This window comes from Alosa sapidissima, chromosome 11 (assembly GCF_018492685.1).
Source record: "Alosa sapidissima isolate fAloSap1 chromosome 11, fAloSap1.pri, whole genome shotgun sequence".
NCBI lineage: Eukaryota > Metazoa > Chordata > Actinopteri > Clupeiformes > Clupeidae > Alosa > Alosa sapidissima.
The window spans coordinates 20809240-20828468 of record NC_055967.1 but is presented as its reverse complement, the minus strand read 5'-3'; the positions used below and the strand labels follow the sequence as shown (position 1 = coordinate 20828468).

At 43.7% G+C, this 19229-nt stretch overlaps 1 protein-coding gene across 6 annotated transcripts in view; it reads right to left on the bottom strand.

The window, feature by feature from the left end:
* Positions 1-252: 252 nt before the first annotated feature.
* Positions 253-19229, bottom strand: part of si:dkey-246g23.4 (uncharacterized protein LOC559426 homolog) — a 38614-nt gene continuing 19637 nt past the window's right edge. Inside the window, exons 2-7 of one of the 6 annotated variants that reach the window (XM_042111172.1) lie at positions 17310-17432; positions 16885-17050; positions 9107-9372; positions 8234-8377; positions 6703-7593; positions 253-2293 (exon numbers count right to left, since the gene is read on the bottom strand). In XM_042111172.1, the coding sequence (XP_041967106.1) occupies positions 2061-2293; positions 6703-7593; positions 8234-8377; positions 9107-9329 (1491 nt within the window). In that variant the 5' untranslated portion in view covers positions 9330-9372; positions 16885-17050; positions 17310-17432 and the 3' untranslated portion in view covers positions 253-2060. Of the gene's footprint in view, positions 2294-6702; positions 7594-8233; positions 8378-9106; positions 9373-11687; positions 11909-12010; positions 12044-12118; positions 12537-13100; positions 13143-14476; positions 14499-16884; positions 17051-17309; positions 17433-19229 lie in introns of those variants that run through there. The other 5 variants (XM_042111169.1, XM_042111171.1, XM_042111174.1 and 2 more) reach the window with 5 other exon arrangements.

Genomic DNA, 19229 nt, shown 5'->3' with positions numbered 1-19229 from the left:
TATGGCTACCGTTCTGAAGCCTGAGGGGTATTTTACAAAACCTAGATAAGGATTAAGCTTGGATTTTTGGTTATCCTGAATTAATTTAGCCTTGACTTGGTTTCACAAAAGAGATGGCACATAAGTTACCATGGGGATTTATTCTGTGCACAGCTAGGCTTAGTTAATTCTAATGTTAAATATGTTGTCTTATTGGTTCAGCTCATTCAGTCATTCAAATCAGACCTCCATGTGATTTTTTTAAAAGTTGTATTCCATTTGTATACTATTTGCTAAATGTATTTGCTCACAAAACACCACAGATTGTCTGCCTATTACCACAGGGTTATCATTTTAATTGTGATAGCCTTATAATTATTAACATAAGTCGTTTGCTTCTTCTGTTGGTTTGATGAATAGTCTAAGGTAGTAGTTGATTGGAAACGGAGAGCAATTTTTCAGAGGTGTTGTCAATGAATTCGGTTATAAAGATAGTCATATAATCATACTATGTCTATCTTTACAGTGAAAAGCTCTTTTCTTAATGACGTTCCATGCCTACATGAAGCACTCAAACGTGGGTGCATGTCAGTTTGCAATTGGTCCACCACGCCTACTCTCGCTGTTATACAGAAACAACTGTGTTTCCCCATTCAAAAATAAAAAATAAAAAAAATAAATAAAAAAAAATTTTTTACTATGGATGACGCTATTTTCTGAGTCTTTTTATTTCCAACCGTGGGTTCTTTGGAAGAAAAACGGGAACGTGCACGTATCCTGAATTACTTACACCTGGCTTGCCCTAGTCACTCCTTGTCATTCTGGATTGACATTAGTGAAACGTGTTGTGCTAGGATGACCAGACAATACTAGGTCAAGCCTCGCTTTATCACTTATCCATGGTGTGCTTTGAGCGGCCCTTACTTCATTCTGACTGGAAAAGTTTTGCACCAAAACATTTTGTTTGGGTTTAAACATTTTGTTTCCATGGATCTAACTTGTAACTTCTCAAAGTAATACATTTACTATGTGAAGCTCAGACTCATCAACATATATCAATGATATTCTTGACTTCGGTCTCAGGGATTGTCATTTTTATTTTCAAATGATGTTAATTATTAACTTAATAATAAATTACTGCAGTAAATGAACAGAGCAGTACATTCCAAATTACCCCAAGGAGCTGATTTGGTTCACATAAAACATTTAAACAAAAACGTTAAAAGGAAAGATATTTAAGGCAAGAAAAACAGCAGTGACATTAAAAACAGTGTCCACGTCACTAAACATGAAGAACCCTTTGAGCAAAAAAGATTCAGGTTCTTAACTGGATTCACCTCAAATATTCCACAGGAGATTAGGCAAACCTTTAGAGGGCGCCATTTGCTTACACAAAACTGACCGACTGCATTCAAGGTTACCTCTTAAACTGTCTTTTCCAGCGTTGCGGTGGCATCACAGTGTCATATGGATTGAACATTGTGCAGTTGTGTATAGGGGGGATTTTCACAACTCCAGGAGTAGATTTTGATATAAAAAAACCTGAGAAATCAAATTGTTCTGAGGTAACACTACATCACAGATGAAAAAATGCAGCAGATTGAGTGTGAGGCTGATTGTCGTGAGTTACAGGAGAACTGTAATGTTGTGCATCATCAGTGCAAGTTAGTGTGTGTGTGTGTGTGCGCACATGTGATTTTGGTAGCAGCATTCGGTGCATAGATAACTTTATGCTCTCAATAGTATCCTGAGAATTTGAAAAATTGGGAAAAAATATGTTTTCGTTTTGGCTTACAGATCTTTGTGTCTTGCACTTGCACCTCATGGGTTTGGTGTGTCATGCCCTGAGAATGATCTTTCCAGGCACTTTCTTTAAGGTGCCCTCACAGACAACATGGATTAAGACAACGCTGATGAATAATTTCTTAAGGCATCATATCTCTGCTTCATTAGTTCAGCGCTGGCAAGATCTGGCAAGTACTCAACAGCTGTTTTGGCCACTTCATTTCATCCTCTTCTTCACTCATGGTTAAGAGACTGGTAAAAACATTTCATCCTCAGCGTTTTGTTCTCTCTCCCACCTAGACATCTTGTTCCAAGCCCCTCCCATCTTTCTGACAAACGTTCGTCCATTTATTCAGCTCCTCCCCTTCTTTCTTGCTCTCTGGGTGCATGCGGTCACCTTTCCTGTTCAGGCCCCGCCCCCTCCTGCTCATCTGGTCCAGCAGAAGCAGGAAGAGGGCAGAGACTATAAGGGCCACACCTGCCATGAGGAAGCCGGTGCCGTAGTCACTCATCTTGTCAATGAAGAACCCTGAGAAACAAAAAGGGCAAGAAAAAGTACCAGCGATTAGCTAGACAGTGAATGAGTGAGTGAATGAATGAACGAATAAGTGAATGAATGAATGAGTGGTGGATAGGGGTGTAAATATTAACCGATACGTATCGGTATCAGTTTTTAACGTGTAAGATACGGCTACATCGATACGTGAAGCCCCGTATCGGAATAAAACTGAAATGAACCGGTCGTTATATCGATTTACTTGTTACGAATCGGTTCACAACCTTTTCTGCTCGCTCAGACTCATTTACGTTCCAAGCAGCGCGTTCATCCCACGTCCGGTTTTGAAACTATACGTGCCACGGAATTGTGGGTAATGCAGTTCGTTTTTGGCTACATTCATTGCCCAAAGTTGTCAAATGACCTCATTACCCATACATCTACTACAACTTAAGCACGTGACAACTCGCACTCTGTCGTTTGTTTTACAGTTTTTACTCTTTTGTTTTTCAAAATCCAGCGCGAAATTAAATACTAAACAGCAACGATAGTCTGTAGAGTATAACCTTACGTTTGATGAAGGGATTTCCTTAATGTTAAATAATAATTTGGCCCTTGCTAAAACAATGCACAAATTATTAGCCAATTATTTTGTTCATATTCACTCAGACTTGTGGCATTATAGGTTTCTGCATTAGGTCTACCGTTGAAACAAAATAAACCCAGAGAGTTCATTGATATGTAGGCCTATTTTATTCTTGTAGGCTATATGAGAAAAGGCCAAGAGTGTCTTAAGCACTGTTTTTATATATTACAAGGGCTATTGTCCTCAGAGCAATTTGGAATTAAGCGCCTTGCTCAAATGCACAACGGTGGACGCTGGGAATTGAACCTACAACTTTTCTGGCTACCACCTGCTAGCCTAGCTCCTTAAACACTACACTACCACGGCCACACTTTGTTCCTCCCAAGGCTGAATCTCAGCTCAAAAGAGATAGCCTGCACAGGGGTTGATGCCACTGCAGCAACCCCCCCTTTGTGCAGTGCCCTCTTTGGCGCTCCCTGGTGGTTTGGATGTTTTCATCCGTCTCTGACTGATGTTTGTTCACAAGAGAGCAAAAGATTAGAATAGTGTTTCATCTGAAAAAGTCACTAGGTCACAGAGTCTTGCTCTCTCTCCCTCTGCCAGTCTCTTATTCTGGGTGACCTCCTTCTCTCTTTCACTCCTCTCTCTCTCTCTCTCTCTCTGTCTAGTCATAACATAAACAGACTGGGTTGAAACAGCTGGTCTCTGATGTCTGGGGTTTAAAATGCAAAAAGCGAGTATTCTTCTCCCCTGACTAAAGACCGGGGGGCTACATGCAGGCCATGTGGATTAGTGTGATACTCAAGACAGATACAGCTTATCTGCTGCAGGCAGCCTCCATTTGAAGCAACAATATGCAGCCATTTTTTAATTAATAGGCAGCTAGTAGGCCTATTGGTATGATCTTTTAAATTCATTTTGATGATATGATCGTGTGAAAGTAAACACCACCGTCATTCTCATACACCCCCAGTTTGGACAGATGCACGGTGTGGTCCTGTGTGTATCTACATGAGCACTACACACACGTGAGAGAGGTTTTCAACTAAATAGCCAAAAAAAAAAAAAAGGCTTTTACATGCCTTTGTGTCATTAGATGGCTAGTTAGACCGAAACAGCCTCCTCCGGCTGCTTTGATTCTAAAGAAACACCTTAGTAGTGCTAGCCTGGGTTTTCCCATGCTGCCTTACGCGCGCAATTTTATTCACGCTGCTAGGCAGCCTGGATTCCATGGACTTCGTTTTCACCTCAACGAAGGAACCAAACACAGAACGGAGGGAGGGCAGCAAGACGATGACGACACACCGAAGCCGTTATGAGCTACGTACAGACGCATTTGATAGACATTCGTAGCGCCCAATAAACGGCTCTGGGCATTCGTAACCACGTTTCAGATACAAGAAAATGAATGTCTAGTTCCCAGACCCCATCTCAATGAGATGAGATCTGACGTTAGCCAGGCTATAGTAGTGCACTGGCTGGGATGACAACTAAAGACCACTATTTCCGCTATATGGCAGCCAACATTATGAGAGCCGTCATAACAGCTGGTGAGCATGTTAGCATGTCATTAGCATGTCACTGGATATCAATTATAGTGAAGACTAATAGCACCATCAGGCATCTGCTATGGCATGTTTATGTCAAGGTCATGTCACTCTGACGGTTCTTCAACAGGCTGCCACGGTACAGTTAGAAGAACGTTCCTCAGATGAGAATCAGGCCATGTGCACATGTATGGCCAAACTCTCTTATTTAGTCCCCTTTCTTTCCTAGTCTTTATTTAGTTCTCTTTTTAATTCTAATTCTTTTTCATTCCTTCTTCATTTCTCCTCTGTACAGCTTTCTTATTATTATACTCTAAAACGCTCTTAGTTGTAAAACATTTTTATTTACTGTTTGTTTACTGTTTCTTTACTTTCCCCCTCCACCCATCACTCTCTGTCTGTCTTCCTCACTGTTTCACTTCTTTTTCAGTGCAACATTCAGATGTAAGGAGGCTAAAGTTAATCTACACACACTATAATTTTCAAAAATTATCTGCACACACACACACACACACACACACACACACACACACACACACACACACACTCTCCCTTCAGATTGGGTGGCTAGGTGTTGATTAAGGAGCTTTTTCCAGCTGACTTGCTGCTCTTGGGTGGGAGGCCTTTTGGCTGTCCTGGGTAGACCGCATTCCCTGCATCACAGCCAGGCTTTCTTGGGCCAGCTCCCCAAGGCCAGTGTTTAGACTGAGGGGAGAGTCATGACGCCACCCTGCTGCAAACAACCCAACCATGGTGGAGGCGTCCTATCTGTGATGTGGTGTGGTGGTGGAACTACTGATCAAAGCTTATTCTACATTTGTCTCTGTCTGTGTCTGTATGGGTGAGTGCATTCATGTGTGCTGGTGTGTGAGTGTGTATGTTTCTGTGTGTGTGTGTGTGTGTGTGTGTGTGTGTGTGTTTGTGTGCATGCATGCAGAACAGTGTGTGTGTGTGTGAGAGAGTTGGAAGATAAATGTGCGCATTAACGCATGCATGTCTACCTATATGGCGGTGGTGTGTATGCATGGAAAACAAGCGTTGGCTGTGTGTGTGCATTATGTTGTGTGAGTGTATGTTGTGTGTATTTGTGAGTGTGTGTCTGAGTAAGTCTGTGTGTGTAGGTGTCTGTGTGTCTGTGCGCGTGTTTGTGTGCTGTTTTTGTGTATGGTCATCCATCATGTGGTCTGTGTTGTCTCATTTGGAGAATCTGCTAGGTAGGAGGTGATGGATTGACAGCAGGCCACCTGTGATGGCTGCCGCACGGTGCCTCATAGCCTCTCAGCTCTCAGTCCGATGCATGTGAGACACACACACGCGTGTGGTGAGTTACAGCCACACAACCATGCTTTACATTTAGACACGAGAGAGAGAGAGAGAGAGAGAGAGAGAGAGAGAGTGTGTACTTGTGTGTGGACTGTGTATGTGTGTGTGTGTGTGTGTGTGTGTGTGTGTGTGTGTGGGGGGGGGGGGGGTAAAAATGTGGCTGCCAGAAGAAAGAAGCCATTTATCCGCTGACCAATAATCCATGAAATTAACACAGTGGCGAAGAACAATGATGTATTCCCTTGCCCTGCCGTCTGTTCTGGAGGAAGACAAATATTGTATTTTGTGACGTTGGAGAGCCAGAGACACAAAACATGCTGGAGGACCATGACGGCTGAAAATGGACACCAGCTTTTGTCGGTAGTCACTCACTTAAAAGGGGGGGATATAGTACTGTGGCAAAGGTCAAGAGCAGAAGAAGAGAGAGAGAAAGAAAACTAGATAGATAGACTGGGAGTTAAGGAGAAGAGACAGAGAGAGAGAGAGAAAGAAAACTAGATAGATAGACTGGGAGTTAAGGAGAAGAGACAGAGACAGAGACAGAGACAGAGACAGAGAGAGAGAGAGAGAGAGAGGCTATTTGGCTAGAACTACTTGACTGCTCCTGTCTAGTGTTTAACAGAGCCCTTAATTGAAAGAGAACCAGCCATGTAAATGTCTGTATCATGACTTTCACTTTCTATTACATACCATTGTGTATGTTCTACCTTTACCATTTTATATAATGTAACATTCCTACTGTTACAGGTCACACTGACCCTAACCGTAACCTAAACCTTCATGTTTTCATTGGTACTTATTCACTTAAGGTCTGGCATACTTACTGGCGCTGCACCTATCATTTCCTTAATAGGATCAATGTATTTCAAATGATGTCCATAGCATCACTCAATTGTGGGGTACTGTAAGTATTGTAGGGTAATGTTAGTGTGTGCTAACTGTGTTAAGCATGTGGGGTACTGTAAGTATGTGTGATTCAGCCTTACCTGCGATGGGAGGTCCGAGCAGACCCCCGGTGCTGCGGATGAGCATGAAGAACCCGATGGCACTGCCCAGCCTCTCCGCCCCCACCACCTCGGCCAGCACGGTGATGTGCGTGGAGACAGTGGCGCCGTACGCCAGGCCATACGCCATGCAAAAGGCAACCAGCTGCCCGAAGGTGGTGGCCAGTGGGCACAGCAGCAGCACGGTGCCCAGTGCCAGGACCGAGGCAGTCAGCTGGCGCACGGTGGTCTTCGCCAGCCTCAGGTTGGCCACCCAGCCGAAGAAGACGCGTCCGATCAGGTCCAGCACTGCCGACAGCGACACCAGCATCGCCGCCTCGTACTCGTCCAGGCCCTGGGTGCGTGCGTACGGCACCAGGAAGAGTGCCGGCGCGAAGAAGCCCAGAGCCGCAAACACGCCGAACAGAGAGTACACCATGAAGTGGACGTTGGTGACCAGGGTGTAGTCCACGTAGCGCTGCACGTCCGAGTCTACACACGATGTCCCAGACTTGGCGGCATCGTGGTCGGTGTGGATTGGCACTGCCTTAACGTCAGAGTCCATATTTAACTTCATAGTGGTGCTGGCTGGAGCCTCCATCTCCTCCTCCTCCACCACCTCCCCATCCCTCTGCTGTTGCGGGGCCCTCGCAGGGGCCCTGAGAGGCCTGAGCAGGGCCCCGCACACACACAGATTGAGCTGGATGGCCCCCTGCACCAGCATCGCTCCGCGCCAGGAGTAGTGGTCCACCAGCAGCTGGAAGAGCGGCGTCAAGACAAAGGTGATGATGCACTCGCCCGTGCTGGCTAGCGCGTTGGCCATTGGACGCCGCTGATCAAAGTACCAGCCCAGCATGGTGACCGTGGGTGTCCAGGTCAGAGCGTAGCCAAAACCTGGGGGCCAGAGGGAGGGACACACGGTCGGTCACTGCTGGGTGATGTTATTATATGTTCTTATATGCTTTTGTTTCTTGTCTCATACATGGACTACTGACAGCTCATTTGGAGCCTGCCTGTAGGTGACTACGTTGTTTGTACTTAAAGGAGAATCCAAGCCAATGGCCAGAGCTACAAGGCGGCTGCAGTGCTACACTTGGGAGTAGTATAAATAAAAAATAATCGCCAGAATTTCTCCTTTAAAGTACAGTCATCTTTTGTTTTGGGTCAGTGAGAACAACTACTTCATAGTATGCCTGCATTTGTCAGATATTGATTTCCTACACCCAAAAACCACATCCAGCAAAGACCTCTGTGTCCTCCAAGTTCATTGAGTTTACACAGTATTTACATCTTGGATTTCTTGTATACATTAAACTGTTTTGTATATCCTAAATTATGTGTGTTTGTCATCAAATTTCCATCTTACCAGCATGTCTGTGAATGTGCAAACTGTATATAATAAGTACTCATTTCATTTATATGCATACGTCTCTCTCTCTCTCTGTGTGTGTGTGTGTGTGTGTGTGTGTTTATGTGCGTGCGCGCTTTTGCTTGGTTGTGTGTGTGTGTGTGTGTGTGTGTGTGTCCCACTCACCTGTGATGAAACCCACAGTGATGTAGAGCTGGACGAGGTTCTGTGCGTAGGCTCCAGCCACCATTCCCACGCTGCTGAGTAGCCCCCCTAGAATCACCACTGACCTGTGGCTGAAGCGCTCACTCAGCGCTGCCCCTACAGGAGCTGAGGGGGTAACACACACACACACTTTACCACAGTACACTGATATCATTATCCAGTAAGACGGACTGACAGCCTAAGGAAACAAAAAGTTGCCAAAGAAGTTTGGGCAGAAAGACAGAAGATGAGACAAGAAGGACAAACTGCACGACTAAAGAGAGACCGGCTTTACTGTGAGGGTTGTATTCCTTTAATTTACTCTAAGTATTTTCAGCCAGCCAGACACCCTATAAAAACATAGCATTGGAATCTTACTAACTTAATGATCAAGGGGGGGAAAACACGGTCAAGCAGAGGAGTGATGTGTTGATACTGCAGTGGAAATGGTTTAGTGGCTTCTTCAGAGCAGGCCTAAGCTCTTTAGCATGCGATGAGTGGTGGCCCCCTGGTGGTCAAATATGGATTTTTTGATTGGTGTGTTTGAAATTCAATGCATCTCTTGCTTGACACAGCAGAAACTCTGAGAGGCTGACATTAAACATCAACAATGAGGTTTATTTAGGCCACTGGACAGTTTTTTTCTCCAGATGGTAAGCAGCCTACTGTTGATAGTATGCGAGAGTGAGCTGCAATGCCATCACCATTTAGCAATGTGTCAGACTAAGCTCATTAGGAGAGCACCCATCACATTACGGTGATATTTACAATAGGGAGATGGAGTTAACAGGCCAGCTCTTCAGGAGTGTCAGAGAGAGAAAGAAAGGGAGACAAATGAGTGAGCGTTTGGCTCACCTCCGATGTGAATGGTTGCTACGGCGATGGAGGTGATCCAGGAGCTCCCCGTCGCCGTGGTGGCAAAGTAGTGATGGATCTCCACGTAGAAGACGCCGAAGGACTTAATGACGCCGAACGTCAGGCCGAATACCAAGAAGCAGGAGAAGACGATAAACCAGCCGTAGCCTCCATCCGGAGGGGACCCCCGTCTCACGGCTTGACCCCGCACACGAGATTCCATCTTGGGGGTGATGAGCGGGCGGAGCTCACCCTGAGAACCACATCTGTGGACGGAAACAGCAGGCCTGAAATTTCTGCATCATTTGGAAATAATTTCTTGCTACATTTTTGTAATGCTGAAGTAATTTCACTGTTATCTGCATCTCTTGCTTTCTGACTTCCTACAGAATTCATGCCAAAATTACATGGCTTCACAACGCAAGCTCTCGAAGACCCCGGTTACCCCCGATTTGTTTTTAAAATGAGTTTTTGGGTGATCCGATCACAAGTGGTCACTCTAAATACAAGTGGAAAAAAATAAAGATGCATTGTGATCCGATCAATCAGACCTCTCCACCCACCTTCCCCCACCCCACTCAAAGGAGCCTCTGGACAAATACAACACTGACTAATCTGTCCCATCCTGCCCCTGATATTTCCATGAGAATAGCACATGAACGGGGAACCGTGTGAAGGGGACAGCTTTTGAATCAGAGCCCCTCTTCCCATCACTCCTGTAAAGTACAGCAGCTCAGCTGGAGTATCAGCACCTGTTAGCTCAAGCACAGGCGCACACCTCCACGTCTTCAACTGTCTGTCCACTAGCCACTTTTTACCACCGTCTTCTGCCTCACTGTTTGCGTGCTATATTGGCACATATGCACAACCCCTCCCTCCATGCCACAGCCGAACTGTGACCACACTTATACCTTCCTTAATATATATATATATATATATATATATATATATATATATATATATATATATATATATATATATATATATATATATATATATATATATATATATATATATATATATATATACACACACACACACACACACTTTATTCTTGCACTGTTGGACTTACGGTACTCATACGGCACCATCACCATGACACTCATTCACACAGAGCACCTTGCCTTACCTTACCTTATGCACAGAGAATGACAGGCTCAGCCCCTGCCTCAGTCATTGCAAGGGCATCTTGTTTGATTAATCACCCACTATGTGGATACTGTTTTTTTTAGAATTGAGTTATTTAGTATAATTTGTATTTTAGTATATTTAGTATATATTTATCTTCTACTGTCCTTACTGCTTAGTTGTGTTTTTTATATTATATACTTTTAATTACTTTCTGCTGTTAGTGAATGTGTGTGTGTGTTGTCTGTATGCTACTGTGACCTTGAATTTCCCCTGGGGATCAATAAAGTATCTATCTATCTATCTATCTATCTATCTGACACAACCCCCAATCCCCCATAACAGCAGCTACAGCTATTTATTTAACTGGTCAGGATGTCTGATAGGAGTTTGACCAAGGTTTACCAAGTGAGTGTGTATGATGTGGAGTGTGTGTTGAGCATTCACACAGGTCTCCCTCTCTTAACAGTGTGTGCGTTCAGCATTCACACAGGCCTCCCTCTCTTAACAGTGTGTGTGTTCAGCATTCACACAGGCCTCCCTCTCTTAACAGTGTGTGTGTTAAGCATTCACACAGGCCTCCCCCTCTTAACAGGTGCTGCAGCGCGAGAAAGCCAGCGAGGTAGAAACGTGTGTGGAATGGAAACACAAGAACAGATTTTCACTTATCAGATTTGAGTTATGCTAATGTAACATCTCAAACTAAATGCTTACTTCGCCATCACCCTGCCAAAAAGCCCATTAAAATGGACCAGCAACACTGACATATATGCAGATAACAAGCAATCTGCCCAAATTACCCAAAGTAAATGTAATGTATTCGCTAACAGATCACGCATCACGTATAATAATTTACACAGACACATAACACACTAAGTGAGCTCACATAATGTCAGTGTAATCCATCTTGACATGGCCTTTGCACTCCAAAATCTATACATAAGAAATGTCTATCAATTATTATCTTTCAATGATAATTATTAGTGTACATCTTACTTACATGGCTGCTTTGCAATTTGCAGTCACAGCATGCTATCCGAGAGGCCACACAGAAATAGAATATCACAGCTTATCCATTTACCACACAGCTACAGCCTTCCAGGAAAGATCCTGGTGAGCTTCTCTTGAACACATTGCCATACATTCATCACAAAGACCCAGCAGGACTCATATTTGTAGAGGAGTATTGAATGAAGGATAAGACAAACTGCACAGCTGATCTTAAAGACAGACCAGAAATACAGGAGACAAGGAGATCGCAACTACTGGTACATGTAAATTGCATAACCCCAAACATTATTCAGACCCTATGACTACTTGTATTATGACAATGCATAGCGTTTTCTGTAGACTGCCTATTTATTTTAAGAATTCGCACATGTAAATAATGGTATAAGCCCAAAATGCATTCAGACCTTATATAGCTCAATAAAATTGCGACAATGCCTCCTACCTAGCCTGGAAATCCGGACTCTGGGAATTTAAGGGTCTGGCCATGACTAATGTAATGGCCCAACTCGAGGGGCGGCACCAAGCATGCATTTGAAAATCTCACTGCACGGAATGATTCTTCTGTACGCCATGGGGGAGGTATCCAGTCAAAAAAGGACCAAGGCCAAGGAACACTCGTTTTCAAGCCAAGAGAGCGTCATCCGTCATTCTAAATGCTATGAACTAAATAACATAAACGGCGTCAAGCATTGAAAAATGAGCAATACAAATAGATTAAAAGATGAAAAACAGTTGACTTTAAAATTGACTTTGCTGAGACAATACATGGGTTACTGATGGCTGACCAGTTTCGGCTACTTCTCATGAACTGGTTTGCCACGTGGAGTTACTGTGAGTAGGCCTATACGTTCTCACAGCGTGTATGTTGCTTACCTGAAGAAAGTCATGACGTGCAGACCAGTCCCCGCACAGCTGGTCGTATATTTGGTTTGTTAAAAATCCTGTCGCTGTTAAGCTGTAGGCCTAGTTGTCCCGCACTCAGCAGCAGTGCAACTGTGCAATAAGGTGTTTAGATGGGCTATAGCGCCGCATGACAATTTGTAGCAAGTGGGTGCAGTTTTTTTTTTTGCGCCCCTCTGTCATTTTGTGCGCCTATGCACGGGACCAGCCCTGGGTGAGACTACAGCTCAGGGGTGTGTTTCCCGTAGGCCTACAACTACGGAGGCTATAGCTTTTTACTAACAGGCCTACGATACGATGCATCGTTCAACTAACCAATATCAAAAAACCCTCGTACTAACAGTAGGCTACTTTGTAAGTTTGAACTACCATGATAGTTTCCAAACTTCAGTAGGCCTAGTCTGGACCAAGCTGGTTAATGAGTAGCACGTGGCAGGCACACCTGCAAATAACAAAGACTTATGATGGATTCACTTAGTTTCAGTTTCATCCGTGAATCGTCTTTTTTATTTATTTATTTGTTTATTATTATTTCTGGGTCATCAAGTTAATACATTGGTTCATATCTGGCCTCGTACAGTGCGCGACAGAATATGAAGTATATATATAAGTATATATATAATCTGCTTAATCATCCACACAAAATGCTGTGCAAACAGGAAATGTGTCAAAGTAAAACAACGAAAGTTTTGTTGGGTTTCGAACATGGGTCTCACGGAGGCAAAATGCTCTGGAGGAGTAGGCACTAACCACTACACCACAGAGAGCGACATTTATCATTAGTCTAGTCTACTTACTAGCTATCCTGATGTCCATGTTAACTGGTGATAGCCCATGACATGAGCAAACACAGCGAATGCATGCCTCGAATAATGCAGATGAATTTTGCAAATATGAAGATCACTTGTGGGAATCAAAATGCTCACTAAAATGACAAGCTAGAAGCTATACATACCCTGGTTAACCAGTTAAGCCACCAATTCGAGATTCATGTCTAATGTCATTTCTACAATAGCCTATGGCATTAAATCAAGGCGTGTTGTCTTGTCGGATTGATCAAAAGTGCGCACCTTATCATTATCTGCAGGTGTGTGACTGACTTAGTCCTGTACATCCTCTCCGCGAAAATAAATCACGCTTGTCAATTTCTCTCCATCTCCTACTCCATCCTATACTCTTGCAACTTTTGTGTATGCTTGTATGTGCGTGCGTGTGTACCTGTGTGTGCGTGTGTGTTAGTGTGTGTGAGTGAGTGTGTGTGTGCATGCGTGTATGTCTGTGGGTATGTCTGTGATAACGATATAACTTGCGATATTGCGATAAGAGGCAGAAAGCACCATAGAACAGCATAGAGCAGTGCTCTCCTTGAAAAGAATAAAATGAGTTTTTATGCTGAAAACAGCACCAATTCGAAATCACGATGGTTAGAGAATGTTCAATATATGTTCAATATCCCTAACGGAATGCATGTCTTCGCCAAAAATGACTAAATACGATGTTAATAATGCAAATGAACGGCAAACTCTGAAATATAGGCTAAAATTAGATGTTATTATCATTGAGACAACAGGGGTTTACAAAAAATCCGATTGTAGTTTACAGCTGCCGACTATAAATAAGTTTATAACGTTGTGGCGTCTTCTGCCCCATGGCTGCACGCGCATCTAGTTTTTTGGTAAACGGGAAACCCGTGTATAATTACAGAAATATATATATATATATATTATATATATATGGCCTGATAAAAGTGGACAGCTAAGAGACCTACTGACTAGGCTATCGAAGTTGTGTGGAAGATCTGCTCCAAGAAAATCCTCCTAAAAGACGGATAGACAGCCAATCTGAACACTTGTGCACCAACCAGCGGAATATTCCACATTGCCAGCCTTCGCTGGGCCTAGCAAAAAAGCTACTTAAGCTATATCGCGGCGGTCACTCATCTAAAATCTTAAGTAGCCCAGTCTGTAACCTCATACGCTGTGCATCCCACGTTATTAGGCTAGACTACAAGGGCAGCGGAAAGTGAAATTAAGGGGCTGCGATCGCACAGTCCAACAAAGTAGGCTAAAGAACTTTTACAAATATCGAATCCTGATTACCTCTCTGCTGCTGTCTGGGGCTTTTGCTAAATGCAAATCATGAAATACAAGCCTTACAGTGAAAGACAGATCTTCTGATAACAAAATAAATTGTTTATTTTAACACAGTGGAGAGGACGCATTTGGCGCTGTGTTTGTAACACATCATCCTTTATAAAACCAAAATATTTCCATATAACAGACGTGCTTTTCCTTTTAGTTACCAATTCCTCTTCACCTAAGTGTAGCCTACCTTGCTCGACTCACTATCTTCAGCCATCACGACTTAGCGCCCACCTCAACACCTCAACACCACGCACCTAAACTGGTAGGGGATCGACAGGATTCTCGGGCAGCATGACCGCATCGGTTTGGTAAAATATGCTGACAATCAGAATGTGAATACACCATAGACTGCAATGCGCACGGCACAGAAAATGTATCAAAATGTATTTTTAATAAAATTAAGTAATCTTTGCGGTATGTCCATCGCAAGCATTGATATCGCGATAACGATAGATTTTAGATATATCGTGCAACCCTACCATCTACAGACCGGTGGGTGTAGTCATTAAATGTGTGTGTGTGTGTGTGTGTGTGGGGGGGGGGGGTACTTGGGGGGTATGGTGTAATAGTGTGTTTAAGTGGGTGTGTAGGGGAGGGGGATGTACCTGTGTGTGTGTGTGTGTGTGTGTGTAGGGGGGTGGTGGTGGGGGGGGGGGGTAATGGCGTGTGTGCGTGTGTGTGAAGGGGGGTGATGAAATGGTATGTATGTATGGGGGTTAAGTCGGTGGGTGCCTGTGTGTGTGGGGTGTGTTTGTGTGTGTGTGTGTGTTTGGGGGGGTTTAATGGGGTGTGTGGGGGAGGAGGGTGTACCTGTGTCTGTGTGTGTGTGTGTGTGTGTGTGTGTGTGTGTGGAGGGGAGTAATGGGGGTGTGGGAGGGATATGATGAAAAGGTGGGTGATGAAATGGTGTGTGTGTGTGTGTGTGTGTGTGTGGGGGGGGGGGGGGGAGTAATGGGGGTGTGGGAGGGATATGATGAAAAGGTGGGTGATGAAATGGTGTGTGTGTGTGTGTGTGTGGGGGGGGGGGGGGGGATGAAATGGGGGTGTTGAAAAACTGCATATTTGGGGAGCCCAGCGCGGGTGGCTGTCCCTAAAAGTCTAGTGGGGCTACATGTCCACCAAGTTTCATGTGCCCCGGTGTTTCGGTGTCCTGGGAATCGTTGACCAAAATTCAGGAAGTAGATGACGGGGAAAACAACAAACAAAAAAAACATTTTGACAACTGACAATCAAACAATTGTCCGTTAAGTTCTATTAGGTGGCATACGTAAACGGGGCCGCCATATTGCTGGGGGTAACACCTTTACTGACTATGGGCAACACTTGCCGGCAATCAGAGACACCCCTCTGATTTCCAATCAGAGACACCGGTTTCTCTATTGGCCTCCAGTGATTGTTGCCCCCACCAAGATGGTGGCGCTATTTACATACGTTCTGGAGCCCAATGTGGTGTCTAGCTTTCTAATATCTATGGTTCCAACCATGTAAGTTGCTAACGTAGTTGCTAACTGTGCTTTTGGGAAACGTACCCCAGGACAGCAGTCAGTGAGATAAATTCATTGTTTGCTTCTTTCTTTTTTACTTGTATACAGATACCAGTTACTATGAGTCTGAGTTTACCACATAATGCTATCTAGGTTCAGCAGAGGTAATTCAAGTGAAACTGGGTGAACTTTGAACCTTGAGCATACTGCTCTTGAATTTTGCAAGACAAACAGCACTTGTCAACATGTTAATTGACAGTAAATTATCACATTTCTAGAACAAAATATACAAAAGTACACAAATCAAAATTAGGCCCTATATTTGCCTGAGTTTTATACCACAATACACTAGGTTTAAACCATATGCCCCAGGGTACACTTTTAACCAACAGACACCTTTGTGCAAAACTCACACATGCTTGCGTGATTCCTGCAGATGTCTGGATATAACCTGAAGAGGTCGGCAGACTTCCCCAGTCTACTGCAACATACCAACTCTAACCCGGTGCTCGGAGCACCCATTCATTCACTACATAGTGCACTGTATAGTGCATTTGTCATAGTGAATGAGATGATATTCCAAATACAGGATTAGCCTCTCTGGGGCATTACTGTATATCAGAGACTTTCTAATGAGGAAACACAGCACTCAAAAAATCCTCCATAGAAATGCATTGGGTTAGTTTGTAAAGCTAATGTGGCAGTTGTCTACACATATCCCACCCCTTCTGCGGCAAAAAGTTGACATGTGAACATTGTGCCAATCATGTGGTGTGTTGTGAATACATTGTGCCAATTATGTGATCTTGCCACTGGAGCAAGGTTGGTGAAGCCTTGCGCTGAAATAGATGCCAGATAAGTGCCCAAAATGTGCTGCAATATGGCGGCCGAGTGAAGGGACTTGCCTAAAAGGACTGATTATATCCCATGACTTAAAGCAAGGCAAGATTCTGAGCCTGAAGGTGTCAGACAAATTTGAAGCCATTATCTTTATATCATTTTCAAATACTGTAACTGTAAATGCTGTTTATACTTTCAAATCTTGAATGCCCACATCGTCCCACATCTGAATTTTAGCACAGTGCGTGAGAAAGCTCTGTAAAATCCTTACCATGGTTGGCCTGGGGTCTGGCCTCTTTGCTTGGCAGAGCTGGATGGAGTACAGCTGTTGTCCGGGCCAGGAAGTCTACCTGGAGCCCAAAGCTCAGAACCAGGAGCCAGGCAGAGACATCTCCTCAGGGGTAGGCATGCAGGCAGGCCATCCACACTGGCACCATCTAACAGGAGGCAAAGGCTTTTATGCTGGATTCTTATCAATTCCCTTATATGGCTATCCTTTCTTATGTCCTAGCTCCTCCCTCTAATTAAAATGAGAAGGTAATGTCAAAGGAATACAACATGAATGGAGCAAGGACAGGCATGCATAAGAAATGAGATGTACATGCTAAGTGGCAATACAGAAGGTATTCAGGAAGAGGAGAGGAAGGCCACTGGTAAAGTTAGATCAGGAGGAGCAACTCCTACTACTGCAGTTACCTCTACTGTAGGGAGCATGGCAGGTAGGGTGGGTGGTTGTTTTGTTTTCCCGGAGGGCTAAACCCATGAGTCTTTGCCGGTTATTCCATGAAATTTGTTACTGCTTCGTAACAAAGCTGTGACCTTTTAGGAAAAGTTTAACAGAGAGGGTTGCAAAAGCAAATGTACTTAATGAGGATATCAGCTCAAACAAAATTACAAAGCTGGAAGTTAACTGTCTCTGTGTGGTATTTTGGAACGATTTGTTGGTTACCTGCCAAGCTTGATGGAGCGTGAACAGAATAATTTTTAACTTTATTGCTATCACACCACAATGGATACATGACAACACATTATGACTGAACCTTGCACCATTACCACACACTGTGGTGGCTATCAGATTCATTCACCAGCCCTTAAGCATTTGGAACAACAGAGGCTGTGATGAGAGGTCCATTCTAACATAAGATTCCGTTCCAAAACAATTTAAGGTTCTAAAATTCTATGTTGAAGTCAGAGGCGTATAAAGGTATCTTTATACGGCTCTGGTTGAAGTCAATGAACCCAGATATTCTTTAGAACGTTAATTTTCCAACATTCCTGTCTCACCGGTGTGACGTACACCGCAAGTGGTATGCTCCTCCGTGCAAAGATTAGAATTGGATGATCTAAGTTTCCTTTGTGGTTGATAAGATATTAAAAGCTCAGAGATATATGAAGGTGCTATGCCATTCAGAGCTTTGTAAGTACCGGTAATTAACATAACCTTAAAATCAATTCTTTAGGAAACAGGGAGCCAGTGCAGTTCAGCCAACACAGGGGTGATGTGTTTGTATTTTATTTAGCACTTGTAAAAAGACAGAGTCAAAGAAGAAACGAAGAAAAGAAATCAGTGCAGGAAGAGGCAGTAAGCTCAGACTGGCTTATATGAGGCCTCCACCTAAAAAAGTAACATAACAACAAGAGCCACAACAAAAGTATCAAAACAATATAAATTTAAAGAAATATAAAAGGAAAAGAAGAAAGAAAAAGAATGACCAAACAGTGTAAGCACTACAGTAGAACACACTCGTTCTCTACAGGCCTGAAAATTACAACCCGACCCGACCCGTGGATTTTAAAGCCCGGAAGCGATGTAACCCGACACATCAACATGAATTATCTGCCCAAACCCGGCCCGCGGCCCGACGTAAAACATACGTTTTGACTGTTAAACCCTGACTTTATTTAGGTAAAGATTTAATACATTAGCGTTTTCTCATCTTCTGGCGTAGGCTATGGTGACGGAAGAACCATGCCAAATTTGGATGTGGTCTTTTTGCAACACCCTCGATATAGGCTACATGTCGTTGGACAACTTAGTTTATGGCCGTTCATGTGAGCACAATAACTTAATTTTTTAAATTTTACCCAAGCGACTGGTTTCGCCTTGTAGGGTCACATATTTCATCAGCACCTTGCATTTTCACCTGCGGCAAGTTTACTTTTCACCAACTCCATCTTCGTTTCCAGGCTAAAGGCGTGCACGCAGCGGCGTCAGGTCTGCCCCTGCCCCTCTCCATGATACACGTTGCACGCAGCAACCAGACTTTCTTTACGGTGAACTGCAGCGATGATTAATAAATGTTTTTTTTTCACTGAGCGGAAAAGATTAAGCCCGAGGTCCGACCCGACACGAGTCATTTGCTTATATTTTTGACCCGAACCTGCGGGTCCCGTCGGGTTTGTCGGGCCGACCCGACCCGTTGAGAACTCTAGAACACACTACTATGATAGAAATCTTCTGGAGAACCAGCTATAGACCAGCAATTAAGTTAGTCTTTAGGCATCTTTTAAAATGATTAGAAGTAAAACCGTTCAAGGCCAGATGTGAATTTTTTTCCCCATATAGCACCCCTATAATGTATGGAAAATTGAGCTTGACATGTTCTAAGTTGAGGA